The 23,296-nt window shown below is 47.1% G+C and overlaps 1 protein-coding gene across 3 annotated transcripts in view; it reads left to right on the top strand.

Annotated features, from left to right (window-relative positions):
* Positions 1–23,296, top strand: part of EPS15L1 (epidermal growth factor receptor pathway substrate 15 like 1) — a 317,440-nt gene that overhangs the window by 176,787 nt on the left and 117,357 nt on the right. For all 3 annotated transcript variants that reach the window (XM_069216518.1, XM_069216520.1, XM_069216519.1), the window contains 3 exons: positions 7,366–7,426; positions 8,435–8,517; positions 10,750–10,882. In XM_069216518.1, coding sequence (XP_069072619.1) covers positions 7,366–7,426; positions 8,435–8,517; positions 10,750–10,882 — 277 coding nt within the window. The remainder of the gene's footprint in view (positions 1–7,365; positions 7,427–8,434; positions 8,518–10,749; positions 10,883–23,296) is intronic.

Here is a 23,296-nt window from a genome sequence, read left to right as displayed (position 1 = left end):
GTTGAATGTGAAAGTAGGACTCCAGCAAAGGTGTAAGTATGGTGGTTAGCTAGGGGCTGGGGCCAGTTAGGAATACCAAAGGTAAGTACAGTAGGTGACCCCAGCAATCAGGAGTAAGTCAGTTACCCACCCAGTTGTCCCATAGACTTACACAGAAATTAGTGGTTGGAGTTTGAGGAATTCAGGACCATTCCCAGCCCCTGGGACCCAGAAGCATAGGGGAGAAGGAACTCTCTCTGAAGACTGTGGATGCCTCAGATTGTCCAGCTGCTGTCACGACCCGTGGACCAAGCTGGTGGATCCCAGAGGCTGATTCCAGACGTGGAGGACCTGCAAAAGAAGGGGACAGAGTCCAGCACCCTTCACACTGCCCAGGTGGTGCAGGTGGCAATGCCCACCCTCCTGAAGATGAAGATCCTGCAAGTCAGTGGTAGAAGAAGTCCATTTGTGGGGTCCAGGAGCTGCTGAAGATCCCAGGAGTTTCCAACGAGCTGTCCCTCGACGGTCGCCGGATTACAGGAGGGTTAGTGACCAGCCAAGTCACCCACAAGCATTGGCAGATGCAAACGGAGCAGAAGAGGAGTTTGCAAAGTTTGGGGGACCACCAAGGTCCAAGAGACTCTACCCAGGAGGGGGAATCAGAGCTGCCCTCAGCACGCAGGAAGTCCAATAGAAGTCGATGGAGCCCCCACAAGTGAGCCACAGGCGCCAGACAGGACAAGGAGGCCTTACCAGCCCAGCAAAACAGAAGCCCCACGTCACAGGAGTTGCAGGACAAGAGCTGATCTTCGGTTTGCAGAGTGCTGGGGTCCGGAGCTTATTGGAGCTTGAAGATCTCCTGAAGGAAGAGCCAACAAGTCTTGGCACATGCAACAGTTGGGGTGTACAAGGGTGCCAGTCCAGTGGCAGGAGCAAGGGCCTACAGTCTCCCAAACTTGCATAGAAGACAAGCAGGACCCAGAGGAGGCCACAGACTCACGACCTTTGAAGCAGGATCTTTTGATGTCCAGAGACAGCAGACCCCACTAACCGGTCGACGTTTCCTTGAGGTGCCTGTGGATGCAGGGGAGTGACTCCTTCACTCCAAGGGAGATTCCTTTAAGCTTCCTGGTGACCCTGGAGGATGCACATCCTTGGATGTTGTAGAGTTCTTGCAGGATCCAGAGAAACAATGTTGCAATGGGAGCCTTCCCACCAGGAGCAGACTTGTTCGGTTCCAGCAAAGACCAGCAGCGGTTCCAGAGGCCAGGGGCAGAGGGTGTCTTTCAGAGAGTTCCTTGTAGGGTCTGGCTTGACGAATCTGATGACCCACCTGCGGGGGAGCCCTTAAATAACTCTAAAAGGGGGTTGGCCACTCCCTGCATTGACCCACCTATCCGAGGAGGTTACTGTCATCTCTTAACTGTCCTAACCAACCAGATGCTCCCATGGGCCTCTGCACATCTTATTTTCAAGATGGCAGAAACAGGTGACCACTTGGCAGAGCTCTGGGCAGCTCCCTAGGGGAGGAGCTGGACAGTGGGGTCGTCACTCCCCTGTCCTTTGTGTAGTTTTGTGCCAGAGTGGGAACCGGGGGTTCCTGAACTGGTGCAAACCAGTTTATGCAAGAAGGGCAACAAATGTGCCCTTCAAAGCAGTCTGGCTCTCAGAGGCCACCTCAGCCTTTAGACACCTAATACACGGGGGTCAGACCTCTTCCCTGCAGGAAAATATGTGCTCTGCTCCTGGCCTGAGCCTGGCTCATCAGCAGGAGGGCAGAACAGTGTCTGGGGTCAGCAGCAGTGCAGGCTGCCAGCTGGACCCCATAAGGCTGCACAGGCAGAACTGGGGGATTCCCTAGGGAACCCCCAGAGTACATTGTATCATTCAACTAACACTGGAATCGGTGTAGGTGCACAATTCCAACATGTGTGATACCAAACATGCCTAGGTTCGTATTAGTGGACCACTCATGTTGACCAGTGTCCACTTATATACCTTAAGATGGCTTCCCCACACTTTAGAGTCCAGGAATTGGCCTGGGGTCTGTAGGGGTATCCTGCTCATGCAGGGGTGCCCTCACACTTAGAGACATGCATCCTGCTCTTTGGCTAAAGGGCTTGCCAGAGGGGTGACTTATAATGTCTACTTGCGGTGTTTAGGTTTGACAGTGAAAGGGTGCAGGCCTGTAGTCTGTTTTCATGGGCTTCTATGGGTGGCATTATGCATGCTGCAGCCCATAGGAGACTCCTGGTGCACCAATGCCCTGGGTACTTAGGTACTGTATACTCGGGCGTACATGGGTGCACCTGTATGCCAATTGTGGGTGTGAAAAGTAACAAACAACTAAATGTAGGGGAGAGGGCACTGTGGTCCTGGTTGGCAGGAATCCAGTGAACCACAATCCAAAAACACGGACATCAGGCAAAAAGTGGGGGTAACTATGCCAGAAATATGGTACTTTCCTACATGGGCATCATCATTGACAGCAAACTTACCATGGAAGCCGGTGTGTGCATGCTGTAGTGTAACTTATGTTTATCGTGATATCTGTATGTGACAGAGGCTACATTTATTAGAATAATCCATGCAGAGTGATAGCGTGTTTGTAAAGAGGAAAGCTTGTTGCAGACAGCTCATCAATTTGTCTGAGCAGCACATAGAGCAGAACAATATTTTATCAAAAAACTGAGCTAACGGGCCTTGAACCATCTGGTAACTAAAGAAGTAGACAACAGTCAGAAGTATCATTGTAGTACACATCTGCTGCGAGACCGCAGATAGTGGGGGTAGTTGTACCTAAAGATGGTGTCACTGCAGTTCTATTTGCAGTCACGGCTGCCTTTCTACCCGCGTCCTTCAAAGGATTGATAGCTTCTGTGGCTGAGGGAATTGGAGTTGAGGACATGCTCTACTGCTGATGCATGTACAAGAAAAGTGCAGGTGCTCCTCAGCACGCGTGCTTTCACATGAAACCATCTGTTACTGAGGCCACGTGCACCCTTTTTCCACTGTCCTAGCCTCATGCAGTTTCACCTTACCTAAGGCCCTTCTTGTTCCTTTAACCACATTACATGTCAGTGCTATGTGCAATCCTGTCTGCTTTTAAAAGTACTTCTGGAGTCTCCTACTGTCTGTTGGCCATATCACTCCCTGCAGTCGCATGTTTTCTGTGCAGAAGGAGGGCAGAGGTTGGACTTACGAAGTCGGGTGGATCCTGTGTGGTCTTCTCAAACTGACACAGGGTGGGTGATATATCAAATGGAAAACCCACGGCTTCTTCATCTTAAAAGATGGCTGCTGAATATTTCAGGCAAGGCAATCTTACAGTGCCATGTTGGACAGGAAACGGAAGTCTGGCTGGTGTTAGCCTAGCTGCTGTTCCTTCCGTAGCTGCTCATTAATATAGGGGGACTTGGCTGCACGTGTTGAGAGAATCCCTGAATAGGCTACTTGATGTTATGGGGTCAATTAAACATCTCAGCTTGATCCTCTAAATGTCTGTTTGACTTTTGGGGTGGATAAGTTAGCCCTGGATATCCCCCAATATCGTGTTAAAAAAGGAGGGTGATCTTTTTCCTGCAGTCAGCTCTTTGGCTCTGTATGTGTGGACTTGGCATCCATGGTTCAGCGTACCTTGTAGTTCCTATAGTCTGCTCGATCTAGGGTGCGCGCGCCTTCTTGTTCTCTGTTGGTCTCTTACAGAGTGTGTTCCAGTGAAAGTGCTTGTACCTATAAGCAGCTCAGGCCGACATACAGGGCACCAAACATATTTAAACTCTTTGCTGAACGAAGAAGAGTGCGTGTTCTGAATGCTGGCCCCTGTCTGTTGTTCAGAGGTTTGTTCCCGCAACGTCGTCTTTTCTATGTACTACATTATTGATGGGCACAACATCTGGGAAGCTTTTAGCCTGGTTGGTCGTTTTTACTTTCCTTACTTGGTTTTTCCTGAAATTAGCAGAGTTGTGGTATGTGCTGCACTTTTCCAGGTTTCTTAAATGGTCAGTAGCCATCAGTTTCATGTGCATGGTGGAGGCCTCTGTGATCAGTCACTTGAATAGGTGCTGTAGGAGGCTGGCCTGGCTTGTAGTGGGTACCAAAGGTACTTACACCTTGTGCCAGGTCCAGTTATTAGTAGACTAGAGGTGTTACTAGCAGCTTAGACTGATAGAAGGTAGCTATGGCAAAGCAGCTTAGGCTGAACTAGGAGACATGCAAAGCTCCTACTATACCACTTATATCATATGCACAATATCATAAGAAAACACAATACTCAGAGTTACTCAAAATAAAGGTACTTTATTTTTATGACAATATGCCAAAAGTATCTCAGTGAGTATCCTCAGTAAGAAGGTAAGTAATATACACAAGTTATATGTACACAAACCAAAATCAGGTAAGTAAGAGTCAGAAAAGTAATGCAAACCGTGTAGAATTACAATAGGTTGCAATAGACAAGCATAGGTATAGGGGCAACACAAACCATATACTCCAAAAGTGGAATGCGAATCACGATTGGACCCCAGACCTATGGGAGCTTGTAGAGGGTCGCTGGGACTGTAAGAAAACAGTCAGGGTGTCCAAGATACCCCACCCCAAGACCCTGAAAAGGAGTAAAGTGCACCTACTACCCCCAGACAGCACAATAGTCGTGATAGGGGGATTCTGCAAGAACAACAAACACCAGCAGTGCACTGACAACGGATTTCCAGACCTGAGGACCTGCAAGGCAAGGGGATCAAGTTCAATAGTCATGACAGTGTCCGGGGGGGCAGGAGCCCAGGAAACCCTGAATGAAGGTGCAAGGAAGCTGCCTCCGGTTGGAAGAAGCTTGGAGTTCTGCAAGAAAGAAGAGGACTAAGAACTTCTCCTTTGGAAGACAGATGTCCCACGTCGCAATGAAGCTTGCAGAAGTGTTCCCATGCAGAAATACCGCAAACAAGCCTTGCTAGCTGCAAGGGTCGCGGTAGAGGTTTTTGGGTGCTGCTGAGGACCAGGAAGGACCAGGATGTCGCCTTTTGGAGGAGGAGACAGAGGGGGCACTCAGCAACTCAGAGAGCCCTCACAGAAGCAGGCAGCACCCGCAGAAGTACCCCAACAGGCACTTAGAAGAATAGTGAACCGGAGTCCACGCGAAGTTACAAAAGGGGGTCCCACGACGTCAGAGGCCAACTCAGAGGGTTGTGTACTGCAGGACGGAGTGCTGGGGACCCAGGCTAGGCTGTGCACAAAGGAAATCCTGGAAGAGTGCACAGAAGCCGGAGCAGCGTCAAATCACGCGGTACACAGCTTTGCAGTCTAGCGTGGGGAGGCAAGGACTTACCTCCACCAAACTTGGACTGAAGAGTCACTGGACTGTGGGAGTAACTTGGACAGAGTTGCTGTGTTCCAGGGACCACGCTCGTCAGGATGAGAGGGGACCCAGAGGACCAGTGATGCAGGCCTTTGGGTCCTGCGTTAGCAGGGGGAAGATTCTGTTGACCCACTGGAGATTTCTTCAGAGCTTCTGGTGCAGGGTGAAGGCAGGCTACCCCCAGAGCATGCACCACCTGGAAACAGTCGAGAAAGCCGGCAGGATTAGGCGCTACAATGTTGCTGGTAGTCGTCTTGCTAATTTGTTGCGGTTTTGCAGGCGTCCTGGAGCAGTCAGCGGTCGATCCTTGGTAGAAGGTGAAGAGGGAGATGCAGAGGAACTCTGGTGAGCTCTTGCATTCATTATCTGAAGAATTCCCCAAAGCAGAGACCCTAAATAGCCAGAAAAGGAGGTTTGGCTACCAAGATAGGAGGATTGGCTACCAAGAGAGGTAAGAGCCTATCAGAAGGAGCCTCTGATTTCACCTGCTGGCACTGGCCACTCAGAGCAGTCCAGTGTGCCCCCAACACCTCTGTTTCCAAGATGGCAGAGGTCTGGGACACACTGGAGGAGCTCTGGGCACCTCCCCTGGGAGGTACTGGTCAGGGGAGTGGCCACTCCCCTTTCCTTTGTCCAGTTTCGCGCCAGAGCAGGGCTGGGGGATCCCTGAACCGGTGTAGACTGGCTTATGCAGAGATGGGCACCATCTGTGCCCATCAAAGCATTTCCAGAGGCTGGGGGAGGCTACTCCTCCCCAGCCCTTCACACCTATTTCCAAAGGGAGAGGGTGTAACACCCTCTCTCAGAGGAAATCCTTTGTTCTGCCTTCCTGGGCCAGGGCTGCCTGGATCCCAGGAGGGCAGAATCCTGTCTGAGGGGTTGGCAGCAGCAGCAGCTGCAGTGGAAACCCCAGAAGGCAGTTTGGCAGTACCCGGGTTCTGTGTTAGAGACCCGGGGGATCATGGAATTGTCCCCCAATACCAGAATGGTATTGGGGTGACAATTCCATGATCTTAGACATGTTACATGGCCATGTTCGGAGTTACCATTGTGATGCTATACATAGGTAGTGACCTATGTATGGTGCACGCGTGTAATGGTGTCCCCGCACTCACAAAGTCCGGGGAATTTGCCCTGAATGATGTGGGGGCACCTTGGCTAGTGCCAGGGTGCCCACACACTAAGTAACTTGGCACCCAACCTTCACCAGGTGAAGGTTAGACATATAGGTGCCTTATAAGTTACTTATGTGCAGTGAAAAATGGCTGTGAAATAACGTGGACGTTATTTCACTCAGGCTGCACTGGCAGGCCTGTGTAAGAATTGTCTGAGCTCCCTATGGGTGGCAAAAGAAATGCTGCAGCCCATAGGGATCTCCTGGAACCCCAATACCCTGGGTACCTCAGTACCATATACTAGGGAATTATATGGGTGTACCAGTGTTGCAATGTGAATTGGTAAATTTAGTCACTTGCCTGCAGTGACAAATTTGGAAAGCAGAGAGAGCATAACCACTGAGGTTCTGGTTAGCAGAGCCTCAGTGAGACAGTTAGGCACCACACAGGGAACACATACATATAGGCCACAAACTTATGAGCACTGGGGTCCTGGCTAGCAGGGTCCCAGTGACACATAACAAACATACTGACAACATAGGGTCTTCACTATGTGCACTGGGCCCTGGCTAGCAGGATCCCAGTGAGACAGTGAAAACACCCCCACATATACTCACAAACAGGCCAAAAGTGGGGTAACAAAGATAGAAGGATGCTACCTTCCTGCAGGTGCTACCAAGTATGAATTGTGGCATACAGCGATGAATCCGTTTTTTTCACCATCAGGCGTCCATCCTATTTTAGGCGGCTTTCATATATTTTCATCCCTAATTCAAAATATGGGCGACGTGGGTCTGACATCTAATTTTCTCTTGTCTGAAATCTGCTGCGGTTTTAAATGTAATGTTTTCATCTCGTGTTTGATGCTCAGTAACAAGCTGTGTTTAAAATAACACCCCTTCTCCATTTCTTGCCAAGTCGGATCCCTTTGACAGCAGCGACCCCTTCTCATCCTCCAACACGTCTTCGAAAGGTCCAGGTAAGGGTAGAGTTTTACTTCTCTGCGCTTTGCGTCCACCATCTGGTCCCTCCGGGGACAGCGCCGGCCGATCCTTGGCCCGATTCCGAGCGGGTGTGTCCGAAAGAGGGGGGCACTTCTGAAGCCGCCTCGTAGCGCTATGTGACTGGTTGCTGAGTGAAGCCATGGTTAGTGGGTGAACCGCTGCAGAGGCATCTTGAAGATGTTAATTCTAATCCCAGCTTGCCCATCTGATGAGCTTGTGTCATTGTTTGCTGATTCCCTTCTCCAGTACACAATGCCCTCTGCAGCAAGCTGGACGGCAGAGGCGGGCACCACGCACCGCTGGTGGTAGTGTTACACGTGGAGCATTTAGTTAGATCTGTCTGACATTCTGTTGTTGTGAGACCCTTGAGTTTCACATAGGTTATGTCTCCACGTGTTCTTTTCTTTTTTATTTGTATTTAGTTGTATTTATAAGTGCATAAAACATTTAGAAGTATATTGATCAGCCAGTATCCTTAAGAGGACCACGATGCTTATGTAGTTCTTCCCCAACTAAGATTATAATGACGTGACTGGTGGGCGCTCTAGTAACGCTGCTGAGGGGGTCGCACGTCTCTGAGCGTGTGTGATTGCCGTACGGCGAGTGTGTGGTATGTTCAGTTTATTTACCCCGCATGCCGGGGCCTCCACGTAGCCGCCTGCGGTCCTGGGCCTGGCTCGGAGAGGCGAGGCCCTGCGAGCGAGCCAGCTTGGTAGCGCTGAGGCAAACAGCTTATTGAGAAAGCGCTATGTGTGACTTGGGAGCCATGAGGGACCGAGGCAGTGGAAACTTAACCTTGAAATGTGGCTTACATCCGCACTCGCGGCCCTCATTCCCCAAGCCATCACCGATGGAGCAGCTCAGTGCATGAGACGGCGTTTTAGCATCATGGCCGCGGTGTTGCTCTCTTGCCCTGCAGCGTCGCTGTGTGAGGATCGCGGGCTGTCGCCCAGCATTAACCACTTCACTGTCCCTTTTCTCAGACCCCTTCGGACCCGCGGACCCCTTCGGAAGCGAGACCTTCCCGTCCAACCAGGGCTTCGCGGATTTCAGCCAGATGTCGCGGGTAGGTACCACCCTCCGCGGGCGGCTGGTGTTTCTGTCTTCCCCTCGGTGCCTAAGGGAAGGGGGTGTGCACTGAACATGTTCTCCATGTGCACGCCCCCCCGCGAATCTAGGAGATAAATGCACCTGGCCAGAGGCGCAGAAATGGGACCATGGACTTCCGCCTGTGAGTTTCATACATTTACACGTTTTCACACATTCACACCAGTACGCCATCATAACCCCCAGAAATTGTAGGCTTAAGGGCAAATTCAAAACTACAGTTTATCACCCCATGGTCTGCGGGTGGCCAGAATATGCAAAAGCAACACTTGTCAAATGTTTCCTTGTAAAAACCCTTCATCTGCTCCCATGTTAACGTGGGTGTGTGACCTCTGTCCCCGGCCCTGGATAGTGCCTTATTCATGCTCTTTTCAGCGATAGGTTTCCGTGTAGGAGAGGTCCTTCTTAGTGACTAGTTTGTTCGTGCGACAACTTTTTTGCAGGGCTCCCTCCCAAAAAGGTTTTCTTTCAGTGATGTAATCCAAAGGGCGCTCCCTAAAGCTGCAGATTGTCTCCAGGGCACAAGTTAGACAGAAAGAATCAGCGTTGTTTCCACCCAAGAGCCACTTATCCCATCCTATAAATGATGTTTGGGGTCCATTGGAAATGACAGGTAGTTTATTACGTTGAATCATGTGTCTCTCCGTTCATAAGCCTGACACTAGGTGGCAGCATTTTGTAGTAAAAGGAGACGCTTCCCCCCCCCCCACGGCAAATCACCAAGCAATGTATATATTTATCTGTTTTGTAATTTACCTTAAACTGCAAATCGTGTTCAGGCTGAGGTCAGCTTCTGTCTTTTTAAATACAGAGCAGCCCCAATTTACGGTGTGTCGTTACTGAGAATGCTTACTATGCACAGAGTCATTCTGGCCTTTTGAAAAGAGAGAAGCTGCGAAAATCCTTTAGTGCAGAGAGGATGCTGTTTTATATTGGGTACCATTTACTAAAGCAATTACGCACCCTGGATAAAATGTTTGCACCATCTGCATGTTTGTATTTTGAAGGCCCTGGCACGACTCGAAGCATAGCCCGGGCACTCGTGCATTTCCGCGCGAGGCAGTGACTCGAGGGGGGGCAGGAGGGGGCCCGCCTGGCCTCCCGAGAAGACGAGGCTTGCAGGTATCGGTATGTGTAACAGGCCTGGCCCTGCGCTTCTGCAACTGCCAGTTTCAGACCCCGACCCGTTGCTCTCTGCAGGATGCACTTCCCTGAGTGAAGAACACTGTTTGCAGTGTGTCAGACACGAGGCTCTCCTCCCTGAAGTCCCTGCAGGTATGCACCGATGCATGTGGAGAACCGGACAACAGCAGCGTTTATTAAAGGTCTCAAGAGGAAAATGTAATAGTGTCTGACGCAATCCCACTCATTAAGGACATGCTGAGTGGTAACAAGGGCTCCGTCGTTTGCCATCTTGCAACGGCAAATAAAACAAGTAAAAGAACGGCCAAGTTGTGCTGTATGGGTTGCTGCTGGGTGACGCACGCGCGTGCATACGTCATCACGCAGAGCCACTGAAGCTCCACGACGGATGTATCGTAAAGAATGACTAAGTTAGCAGACATTCTTGAGCATTCATTCGGTCAAATGATTCAGGTTAAGGGTTCATTTCATAAACACTGGACGGAGTGGAGATTGAAGTACGACGCCGTAGCCGAGAGCTGCAGCTTCATAGTGCACGCGCTTGCACAAGTCCTCCCACTTTTATTTATTTACGCTGAACAGTGTTTTCAAAAGCGAAGTGCGGTGGGCCTTGCCAATGCTTGTTTTGCTGTTGGCTTTTCCTCTCATATAATGAATAAAGTTGTGTAGATTTAAGGAAATACATGTTACAATAATTGCTTTGTATGCGCGGAATAAGGCATTTGGGTAAAACACTAAGGTGTTTGGAAATCGAGGGTTGATGGCATATATTGGGTTATTTTCACGGTACATTAATTCATGAATGTGATTCTTTCCCAGTGAGAGCACGGAATAGTTGCCGTCCGAGTGCACACCACAAAGTCTGAGGTGGGGGCGCAGTGCCTACTGTATAACCATTGCGGCTGTTACTGCACCAATTCTTTCATGAAAGATGGATCAGTTTATGGAGAATGTCTTGGCAAAACTAGCGCCCCCACCCCCGCAATCCATGTTTAATCTGTTGCCTCCATTTTGAAGTATGTCTCCAGTCATCTCTGTCTCTCCTCAGCCGCCTGCCTCTGACCCTTTCGCCTCGTCCTTTGGTGGTCCTGGATTTATGGAGGATCCCTTCAGGAGCAAGCAGGAAACCCCAGCCCTTCCGCCCAAGAAAAGTGTGCCTCCGCGACCAAAACCGCCAAGCGGTGAGTTTTTAAGTTAACTTTACAAATTGTGCAGTCAGTGCAAGTTCTCCAGCCCAGACCCTTTGCAGATTCATGTGGTTAGGATCTCTCTGCTACTGGGGAGGAGCAATCCGTGGGAAAGGATTTAAACAGCATGTGGATCTGGACGGATAACATACTGGAAAGCCAGTCTTTTGGGTGAAGTACATTTTCGTCCTGCAGATGTATGCACCCCTCCCCATCCACTACTGCAGATATTGTGCTCTATCTTCCTCACGACGTAAAAGGGTTTCTAGGTGAAACATATTGTGGTTCCTCATGGTGGTCTGTCTGAGTTCAGGAGTAGTAAAAGGGAGCATAACATTTTGATGAGCCATTCAATAATTAAGTCTCAGAAGAGGTTTTACCTTCATTCGATGTCCTGTAGCTTGGTTCACATTCAAACAGCAGTGCGCCACCAGCCCTTGGCGTTCCCCAGAAAAGCTATTTGAGTGAAACAATCGTTCTGTGCCGGATGGCAACTTTGTGCCATGCATTCAGTTACCTCAGAATAGCAATCACGTGTTCCAGCAGTCAGAGTGTGTGTTGTCGCCCCTGCACCTCTCATGGCGCGACACAGTGACAGATGGGACTTCTTGAAAGGGCCAGCCTTCTGGGACTGCGCCGCTCGAGCGCTTGTGCCCTCCATCACCCCGATGGCCACTTGAGTGTGTGGCAGTGCTCATAACATCCTTTTGGCGAAAGAGGAAGGATGCTTTTCTGTTCTGTTGCTATTTTCTTAACACATGCAGAATACAATCAAACTTGTTTTTATTTGACGTAAAGTATTTTTTCTTGCAATATTTTTTCCATGTCATAGAGTACAGAATAGTCTCCCAAACAAATGATTGTTTTTTACACATGGGCACATACTGAACAGAGTGAGATGGGGGCTACAAAGCACCAGACATAAATAAGGGGCTTTCTGATTCCTAGACTGCCTCTCTATGCCCTTGCGCAAAGCTCATACACACCACAGGCTTCCTGTCGCAAACATCAATTACCTTCCAGTGTTTGATGTGATCCACAGTAGTGTCTGCTTCTCATGCAGCGTTTCACAGTCAGGCCCCACGAATGAAAGGTGTGAGGCTTTCAGACATGTACCAGTCACCGCCCATAACTAGTCTGCCACGGCAGGTTGCAGTCTGAGATCATGAGGTCTTCCTGCCAGCCTGCAGGCAGGGCAGGCGAGCACCTCTCAGTGTACAAGGACGGAGCAGGATGTCTCGCTTCAGGTTTGTGGTTAATGGTCCTGCTGACCCTCTGTTCACAGTGTATGTGCACGCATCTAATGCATGCATGTGTGCCACCGAAGCCGCTGCGGTTTCCCCAGCACCCAGATCAAATACGAGTGCCCTTGCTTGATATCTTGGAAGAGGTGGAAACGTAGAAAAGTGGAGATTTTCTCTGCCATCCTTCCAATATAAGAAAATTCATTATCAAATGCATCAGAGTATTCTTACCATTGGCTTTCTCACTCTGAGTCCAGAAAGACTTTGCGCACAGTGCCCTATTTTTGGTGCAGTTGTCGGAGATTACAAGCCAACACGGCAACACCAATCTAAAGTGTCTTTTTGAGTTCCACATCAGTCCCTCAAGCTGTTACATCTGCAGAGATGTTGAGCTAAACATAAACTAGCTTTGCCATAGAGAGGCCCTTGGTTTAAGGAAGTTCACAATATCAGACGATACCTTGTTCGCGACCCTGGTAATATAAGCTGCCTTTCCTGGCCTCAGAACTCTGAGGTTTTTGGTCATGGGTAAGCATAAGTTAAAAACTATTTATGAACAAGCAGTGACCTCACATTAATTTGAAAAGCAGAGTATTTAGGGTCTCGGTGGCTCATTGTACCGAAGGCCTGAGGCTGGTGCAGAACTGTAAGGAAGAACTTTGCTGCACAGCGTCTCCAAATAGCCAGTTTGTATAAATGTAACAGTCAGATCACCCCAAGGAGCCTGAGCTAGATGCATGCTAAACTAGCTTAGTTTCCTTTGAGCTGGCAGTTTTGTCAAGTGGTGTAGGGCTTGCGCTGGTTCATACTGTCTACTCTATTGTCATATCCTTCACAATTCACGTCAGCATATTACAAAATACCCGTTAGTCCAGTGTGCTGGAAGGATCACACCGGTAAAGACAAAGTTTCACTCACAGAGACGCCCCATTGCAATTCTGTATCTTGTGGACATACTCTGGGGCCTGAGGACAGAAGAGACAACTCTGAAAAGCTCCAAGTACAAAATGAAAAAGAAATGCAGAGATCATCACAGTACTGAATATGCAGAAACAAATAAAAAAGTCCTACCTGACTCTAGCAGACAACCTCGCCACTGAAGGATGATTTGCAGTGAAGGGAACTAGCCTGAAAACCAGATGCAAGAGTATGGTAATCCTAACATTACAGCACAGGGGACCATGCGAAGATGAGGAGTGCAACCGTCTAAAACAGAAAATTGTTAGGGAAGCTATCTTTGAAACTAGAAAGCACTCTGGGAAAACTGCATGGGAACTCTGAATGCAAATCACTTTAAACCAACAGGGTTGAGAAGGGCTACCTTGTGCAAACTCCTAACGGGCGCCATGCAGGTCAGAGATGTCATACTAAGCACTGATTTCCCTAGATGAAGTTGACTCTGATTCATGGACCTGCATGAAAAACAGCGGATATTCAGAATGTAGGTAGAGGGAGGAAGATGCCATTGCATGTACGCTCAAAACTGAAACAAAAGAATTCAAAGAAAAGCATGCTGTACACTTGTGAACTCCTTCCTAGATGGTAGAAAAGCTCACAGCATGTGAAACTACAACTCGACAAGCTGCACACCGAGCGTTTGAGGTAAGTAACCGTTTCCAGATGCCGCCCTTGCCACTGTCCAATACAAGGAGGCAGCCTTCACCCCGTCCCACCGACTGCACAATATGGAGTTGGAAACCCCATCTTTCCATTCTGCTCTAAAGCACACAAAACCCAACCGTACATGAACATACATCACACTGAAATCCTATTAAACGTGGAAGGTAACCACGAAACGCCCGCTCAGAACCTTGCCACTGATCAGCTTTTACACACAGTATAAAATCACTAAAATAAACCTGCACATGACATTTAAAGTTGGGCTTTGGCAAGCACTCTACCAGCCACAGCGCATTCGCCTGAGTTCCCAGCCGAGAGACTGAAAAAAGCAGCCTTTTGCCGTAGATCAGAGTGTATGCAACCACACAAAGCTTTCGCATCATTCAGAAAAGTTTTTTCTGTCTCCATGAAATGGTCACATTGGATTCATACTTATTCAATTGAAACTGTATTTCCGTCTTCATATTTGGCTGCTGTGCTTCTTGTGATCTGCATCTGGAGAACCCTCGTGGATTCTCAGAACTAAATTTACTACTGTTGTCAGGTGCCCTCCAAAAGAGACCACATTCAAACATCTTATTTTGGAGCCCAGTTACAAAACTAGGGCATTGCTGTCCTCCAGTGGAAATGGCCACAAATGCGAACAAGGACTCCAGGTATCCTTTTGTGAGGCCCTGTGCTGTGCTGCAGGACCTAGCCCTCTATTATTATTATTATTAATATGATTATTACGGTGTAGAACCTATGCTCCGGCCGCCCAGCGATGAACTTGCAGCCACATCAAACAGGGCACTATCTGATGTGTTAGTTTAAGGTTGTCTTAGAACATTTTGTGGCCTGAACCTGTGTCTTTTAGATATTTATTTTCTTAATATTTGTGGACAGCCGTCTTGAGGTGGTATACCGTCTAAATGCCTAATTTTGCAAGCACGTGGAATTAAGCTTGAACAAATGCCTCTTAAAATGTTACCTGGGTTAGTGCACACCCATCTTTGCAGTACTGCGAGTTTGGAACTTCTCACACCACAGAATCAGGCAGATGTCAAGAACTGGAAGATGTTTTAGGTATGTCTGATAATGTCATCTTTGATGCTGTGTTACATTCTGTGTTTATGCTTTACTTTTCTTGCCACTGGATAGTAGACCTAAAAATCATACCCCAGAATGAACAATTTCTCCTGCTGTATTGTGCTCAAGCTAATAGAATGCTTGTGTGTGCAAAACTGCCCCATAGCTTCTTTTTCACTTTGCTTCTGCTAAAGAGGAATTTTACATTTCCTTGCTGAATAATAGAGGTGGCTGGGGCTAATGTGTTCTACCTGCTGAACATGCACGGTTCTGCGCTGATTGAGGTGAAATGTAACAAAGGCCGAATGCTTCAGCCCCTCCTAATGAGGGGATTGCTTTAGCTTGTTGCAAACTTGGTTGCCAAGCGTGTGACATTCCTATATGCTCCATAGACTTGATAAGGGAAAAGGCATAAAACGCCTTACATTGAGCGCAGGACAGAGAGACACATGCTATTTTTTGGGACAGCGAATTGAAGGCCTTCTGGCTTACATGTATGAAGGGGGCGCATAACATGGCTCAGCAATAAACCGAACAATAATAATTTGAATGTCACATGGCAGGTAGGGAGTTGTAGACTAATTGGTTGGAATGTGTAGTAAACAGTTGTTGAGCTCTTTCTGTTGTTCAGTGCAATACTATTTGTAGCACCTGACATTATCGTTACCATTTTAATTCTTACATGATCTACAGAAGTATAGCACACACTAAATACTATTACAAAATGTGAAAGTTTGTGCACTGATTCTGGGTGATCGGGCTTAGCCCCTCCACCTTTCCCTTGTACGAGCAAGAGATTCTATGGCAAGCGTGTTGGGGTAGGAGCACCCTTTACTTCCATAGCTGAGAGCAAGGTGTGAGAAAACCCCGTGTTCGATGGCATATGTTGCTGCAGATACACATGTTTGGCACAGTCCGCTGCCTGGTGTTGGGCTCGGAGTATTACAAGTTGTTTTTCTTCGAAGAAGTCTTTTTTGGTCACGGGACCGAAGGACTCCTCCCTCTTCGGCTCCATTGCGCATGGGCGTCGACTCCATCTCAGATTGTTTTTTTCCGCTGTCGGGTTCGGACGTATTCCTTTTCGCTCCGTGTTTCGGTTCGGAAAGTTAGTCAGAATCTCGGAAGAAAGCGTCGGTATTGTTCCGTTCGGTATCGGGATAGTTAGGTACATCGACACCGATCATCGGAAGACTTTGGGGTAGCTTCGATTCCCCCATCGGGGCCTGGTCGGCCCGACCGCGTGCGAAATCGAAGCCGATGGAACGGACCCCGTTCCGTTTCTGCTCAAAATGTCACAGTAAGTATCATTATACAGATCAGCACTTGGTCTGTAACTTGTGCTTGTCCCCCGAGCACAAGGAGGATACCTGTGAGGCCTGTCGAGCCTTCCGGTCCAGAAAAACACTCCGGGACCGAAGAGCCAGGCGTCTACAAATGGTGTCCACGCCGACAAAACAACGTTTCGACGACGAAGAGGAGACATTCTCGGTTCCGGACTCAGAATCCGGAGACTCCGACGTCGAACAACAGCAACAAACTGTGAGTAAGACGTCGAAAAGTAAAACCATCGAGAAAACGAAAGCCCAGGGGACGCCACTGCCAACAGGCCATGGCTCGACCCATAAAACAGGCGACCCGTCGAAGGCGCCGAAAAAGGGCACGCCCATAGCGAAGACACCCGACTCCGGTCGAGGGACCGCCATGGAGCAACCTCGGAGCCGAGATAGCGGCTCCGAGAGACAAAAACAAGATACCGGCACCGAAAAACATCGGCACCGAGACTCCATGCCGAAAGGAACCAAAATTCTGTCGGTGCCGAAGCCGAAAAAAGATTCTCTCTCGGCGCCGAAAATTTCCACACCTTCATCCTACACAGAGGAACAAGGAATAAGTGGCCAGATGCACAGATTTGGACAAGAGCTCCAAAGTGTAGAATCAGACTACACACAAAAGAGACTGTACATCCAGCAAGACACAGGGAAGATATCAACCCTTCCCCCAATAATGAGGAAAAGAAGGATCGGTCTCCTCAAGGATGACGCACAACCACAAGCCAAAGTGGTTAAAAAAGTCACGCCTCCGCCCTCTCCACCACAACAGGCATCGCCGGCACAAACACCGCCACAAATGCACTCACCAGCGCAAACTACCATAAGTCAAGATAATCAGGATCAAGACGCTTGGGACCTATACGACACCCCAGTGCCGGACAATGATCCAGATTCATACCCCACAAAGCCGTCACCGCCAGAGGACAGTACCTCATACTCGCAACTGGTGGCTAGGGCTGCAGAATTCCACAATGTCCAACTGCATTCCGATCCTATAGAGGATGATTTTTTATTTAACACCCTCTCGGCTACACATAGCCAATATCAATGTCTCCCAATGCTACCAGGGATGTTACGGCACGCAAAACAAATTTTTGAAGAGCCCGTAAAATCAAGAGCCATCACCCCAAGGGTGGATAAAAAATACAAACCACCACCCACAGACCCAGTGTTTATTACTTCGCAGTTACCACCTGACTCCGTAGTAGTAGGGGCAGCTCGCAAAAGAGCAAATTCCCATACATCTGGCGACGCCCCACCTCCGGACAAAGAAAGCAGAAAATTTGATGCGGCAGGAAAAAGAGTAGCATCACAGGCAGCCAACCAGTGGCGCATCGCAAATTCTCAAGCGCTACTGGCCAGATATGACCGCGCACACTGGGATGAGATGCAACTTCTCGTAGACCATCTTCCCCAAGAATACCAAAAAAGGGCGCAGCAAATAGTTGAAGAGGGACAAACGATCTCAAACAATCAAATCCGCTCTTCACTGGACGCAGCCGATACTGCAGCGAGAACAGTCAACACTGCTGTCACCATAAGGAGACACGCTTGGCTCCGCACTTCAGGCTTCAAACCTGAAATCCAGCAGGCTGTCCTTAATATGCCCTTCAACGAAAAACAACTTTTTGGCCCTGAAGTGGACACAGCCATTGAAAAACTTAAAAAGGACACAGACACGGCCAAAGCCATGGGCGCACTCTACTCCCCGCAGAGCAGAGGCTCTTTTAGAAAAACTCCATTTAGAGGGGGGTTTCGTGGCCAACCCACAGACACCACCAGCCAACAAACAAGAACCACACCATATCAGGGTTCATTCCAAAGGGGAGGTTTCAGGGGATATAGAGGGGGTCAATTCCCAAGGAGTAGGGGAAGATTCCAGACTCCAAAAACACCTCCACCTAAACAGTGACTTTCAAGTCACGCAACCCCTTCACTCAACACCAGTGGGGGGAAGACTAAGCCAATTCTACCAATCTTGGCAACAGATTACAACAGACAATTGGGTATTAGCAATAATCCAACATGGCTATTGCATAGAATTCCACAAATTCCCACCAAACATCCCTCCCAAAACACGCAAAATGTCACCACAACATTTAGAACTTTTAGGACTAGAAGTTCAAGCACTACTGCAAAAGGATGCAATAGAGTTAGTACCAGTACAACAAAAAAACACAGGAGTTTACTCCCTGTACTTTCTAATTCCAAAAAAAGACAAAACATTAAGACCAATATTAGATCTCAGGACACTAAATACCTACATCATATCGGACCATTTTCACATGGTCACACTACAAGACATCATTCCACTGCTCAAACAGCAAGATTACATGACCACATTAGACCTAAAGGATGCGTACTTTCATATACCAATACACCCTTCTCACAGAAAGTACCTAAGGTTCGTATTCAAAGGAATACATTACCAATTCAAAGTGTTACCATTCGGGATAACAACTGCACCAAGAGTGTTCACAAAATGTCTAGCAGTAGTTGCAGCACACATCAGGAGACAACAGATACATGTGTTCCCTTACCTAGACGATTGGCTAATCAAGACCAACACAGTAAAAAAAATGCGCAAACGACACCACATATGTCATACAAACCCTTCACAAACTGGGGTTTTCCATCAACTATACAAAATCACACCTAGAACCGTGTCAGACACAACAATATCTAGGAGCAACCATCAACACATCAAAGGGAATTGCCACTCCAAGTCCACAAAGAGTGCAAGCATTCCACAAGGTAATAAGTGCTATGTTTCCAAAACAAAAGATACAAGCAAAATTTGTGCTAAAACTTCTAGGCATGATGTCATCATGCATAGCCATTGTCCCAAACGCAAGACTACACATGCGACCCTTACAACAGTGCCTAGCATCACAATGGTCACAGGCACAGGGTCAACTTCAAGATCTGGTGTTGGTAGACCGCCAAACATACCTCTCGCTTCTATGGTGGAACAGCAAAAATTTAAACAAAGGGCGGACATTTCAGGACCCAGTGCCTCAATACGTTATAACAACAGATGCTTCCATGACAGGGTGGGGAGCACACCTCAATCACCACAGCATTCAAGGACAATGGGATATACACCAAACAAAATTTCATATCAATTACCTAGAACTGTTAGCAGTATTTCTAGCGTTAAAAGCCTTTCAACCCATAATAACACACAAATCCATTCTTGTCAAAACAGACAACATGACAACAATGTATTATTTAAACAAACAAGGAGGAACACACTCAACACAATTGTGCCTCCTAACACAAAAAATATGGCAGTGGGCGATTCACAACAACATTCGCCTAATAGCACAATTTATTCCAGGAATACAAAACCAACTAGCAGACAACCTTTCGCGAGACCACCAACAAGTCCACGAATGGGAAATTCACCCCCAAGTTCTGAACAAGTACTTTCAAATTTGGGGAACACCCCAGATAGATTTGTTCGCAACAAAAGAAAACTCAAAATGCCAAAACTTCGCATCCAGGTACCCACACCGCGAATCACAAGGCAATGCTCTATGGATGAGTTGGTCAGGGATATTTGCATACGCTTTTCCCCCTCTCCCTCTCCTTCCATATCTAGTAAACAAGTTGAGTCAAAACCAACTCAAACTCATACTGATAGCACCCACATGGGCAAGACAACCTTGGTATACAACTCTACTAGACCTTTCACTAGTACCGCATGTCAAACTACCCAACAGACCAGATCTGTTAACACAACACAAACAACAGATCAGGCATCCAAACCCAGCATCATTGAATCTGGCAATTTGGCTCCTGAAATCCTAGAATTCGGACACTTAGACCTCACACAAGAATGCATGGAGGTCATAAAACAAGCTAGAAAATCTTCCACTCGACACTGCTATGCATCTAAGTGGAAAAGATTTGTTTACTACTGCCATACCAATCAAATACAACCATTACATGCCTCTACAAAAGACATAGTAGGATACTTACTACATTTGCAAAAAGCGAGTCTCGCTTTTTCATCTATAAAAATACACCTCGCAGCAATATCTGCTTACCTACAAACTACTCATTCATCGTCTCTATTTAGAATACCAGTTATTAAAGCATTCATGGAAGGGCTCAAAAGAATTATACCACCAAGAACACCACCAGTTCCTTCATGGAACCTTAACATCGTCTTAACAAGACTCATGGGTCCACCTTTCGAACCCATGCATTCCTGTGAAATGCAATATCTAACCTGGAAAGTCGCATTTCTCATTGCAATCACATCCCTCCGAAGAGTAAGTGAAATACAGGCATTTACCATACAAGAACCATTTATTCAAATACACAAAAATAAAATAGTTCTAAGAACAAATCCAAAATTTCTGCCAAAAGTAATCTCACCATTCCATTTAAATCAAACAGTAGAATTGCCAGTGTTCTTCCCACAACCAAATTCCGTGGCTGAAAGGGCACTACATACATTAGACATCAAAAGAGCACTAATGTACTACATTGACAGAACAAAGCTAATCAGGAAAACAAAACAACTGTTCATAGCTTTTCAAAAACCACACATAGGAAATCCAATCTCTAAACAAGGCATTGCTAGATGGATAGTCAGATGTATTCAAACATGCTATCTTAAAGCCAAAAGAGAATTGCCTATTACACCAAAGGCACACTCAACCAGAAAGAAAGGTGCTACAATGGCCTTTCTAGGAAACATTCCTATGAGCGAAATATGTAAGGCTGCAACCTGGTCTACGCCTCATACGTTTACTAAACACTACTGTGTAGACGTACTAAATGCACAACAAGCTACAGTAGGCCAAGCTGTACTAAGAACATTATTCCAAACTACTTCAACTCCTACAGGCTAAACCACCGCTTTTAGGGGAGGTAACTGCTTTATAGTCTATGCCAAACATGTGTATCTGCAGCAACATATGCCATCGAACTGAAAATGTCACTTACCCAGTGTACATCTGTTCGTGGCATTAGTCGCTGCAGATTCACATGTACCCTCCCGCCTCCCCGGGAAGCCTGTAGCCGTTTAGAAGTAGATCTTAAATCTTAAACATTTGTACATTTGTAAATAATTATTATAAACTCTTAACGTACATACATATTCACTCCATTGCATGGGCACTATTTATAGCAAACAACTCCATCCTCACCCTCTGCGGGGAAAACAATCTAAGATGGAGTCGACGCCCATGCGCAATGGAGCCGAAGAGGGAGGAGTCCTTCGGTCCTGTGACCAAAAAAGACTTCTTCGAAGAAAAACAACTTGTAATACTCCGAGCCCAACACCAGGCAGCGGACTGTGCCAAACATGTGAATCTGCAGCGACTAATGCCACGAACAGATGTACACTGGGTAAGTGACATTTTCATTCTTCACTCCTCAGAGGTCACATTTTGCTTTGAGGGGCAGGGCAATCTAAAGTGGTGAGAGCGCTAGAATATTCTAACAGTACCTTTGCTATAGGTGTCTTCAGGATACAAAGAATATGATTTACAAAAAAAACACATAGATGAGACTATTTTGTAAGAGAATCAAAACCTGTCACATATATTAAGAGCTTGCTCACTTAATTTAAGTTGTGATATCTTTGAATCTTGTGAAAATACCAGCTTGTGCTACACTACATTGCCATTCAACCCACCAGATTTTAAGAAACTTCTCACATTGATGTGTGTCTGAAATGGCAAGAAACCAAAACCTGCAGCAGTACTACAATGATACTGTAAAGTATAAAAACTGAACCTTATTTGTGTATTGAACATTGAGACCTACTGTAATTATCATTTCAATATTTCTGTTCTATTGACAGTTTCTTTGCCTAATTCGACCAAACTTTAAATGGTTACCAGACAGATTGCAGCCATCACTAGAAAAATCACCTGATTAAGGAGAACTATATTTATTTAGTGATTAGAATGGCTGACAGCAAGGAAAGAAGCTCTTGCATTCCATCATAAAACATGATGCAGTTAATAGATTTGCCCCTAGTGTATGTAAACAAGTGAAAGCATTGGATCCTATAGCACTCTGGGAGTACCAAAGTCAAAAGATTAGTAGAGCTTTGCCATTTTTTAGATTCCAAGGGCTCTCTTAATAAGTTTAGCTTCAAGGGAACTAAAATCAGTCATAGCCACAGAATCTTTTAGGTTGGGATTCAAGCCATGCCACAAATGTAAATAGAGATGACATTCAGGTTTTTGGAGGTCTTATTCTAGCTTTAACTCTGAAAAATCTCAGAGATGAGACTTTAAGAGGCACGACTTTGGCAAACTGAGCTCCTGTCCAGCTGGGGGAGTGGGGGTCTTGCCTGTCGTTGTCCTCGCACAGATCCTCACCATGCCTCCAAAACTACGTTAGGAGCTGGCGAAGACCCTGAAGGAATTCTACACCGTAAATGGAGTGCAGGGGTGAACAGCCGCCCAGAGCAAATTGCTCAGGGGCATAGGCCAGATCGAAGCAAGGTTGATAAATGTTCTCCTTTATGGCCATTATGAGACAACTGGTAGACTGAATGCCCAGCAGTCCACTTGCACTCTCTTTTGTGTGGACAGTATTCAGACATATGACTGGAGTTGCACGATAAGGCAAATCCAGAAGGGACTGTGAAGAAGTGATTCTGTGCTACAGAGTCCTGCGCTTTAAGATACATAGGTTGCTTACTAGTGCCAGGGGATTATTGAGGTGTCTAAGGTGGTTCTTTGGAGACCTATCGGGCATAAAACCATTTTCTTCTGCATAGATAAAAGAGTGCATGCAAGGAGGTAACCGGTTAGGTAGCACCTTTAGTGGAATCTAGTATCTTTGCTAGAATAAGTATGAATGAGGGAGATGACCTTATAGTTGGCCATAGTATGTTCATGCAAGTGAGGGAATGACTCTCTGCTGTGCCAGAAACTATGATATATCTGTCTTGGGTGTTCTGCCATATTTCTTTGCATGCCATACAATGATATGGATCTTTCACCCTTCAACATCAGAGAGCCTCGATGGAGTTCTAGGGCCCTCCTCCTTCTCAGCCCATAGGGTCTCTTTGTTAAGCTCCTGTGAGTCCCTGTGCTGCAGTGGAAATGTTGGCATGACAGTTGTTTATCCAAGACTCTCCTCCCGTCTCTCAGGGCCTCATCTACAGGTGC

The sequence above is a fragment of the Pleurodeles waltl genome, chromosome 12, assembly GCF_031143425.1.
Source record: "Pleurodeles waltl isolate 20211129_DDA chromosome 12, aPleWal1.hap1.20221129, whole genome shotgun sequence".
In the NCBI taxonomy this organism is placed as follows: domain Eukaryota; kingdom Metazoa; phylum Chordata; class Amphibia; order Caudata; family Salamandridae; genus Pleurodeles; species Pleurodeles waltl.
Note: the sequence above shows the minus strand (reverse complement) of the source record. Positions and strands in the feature narration are given on the sequence as shown.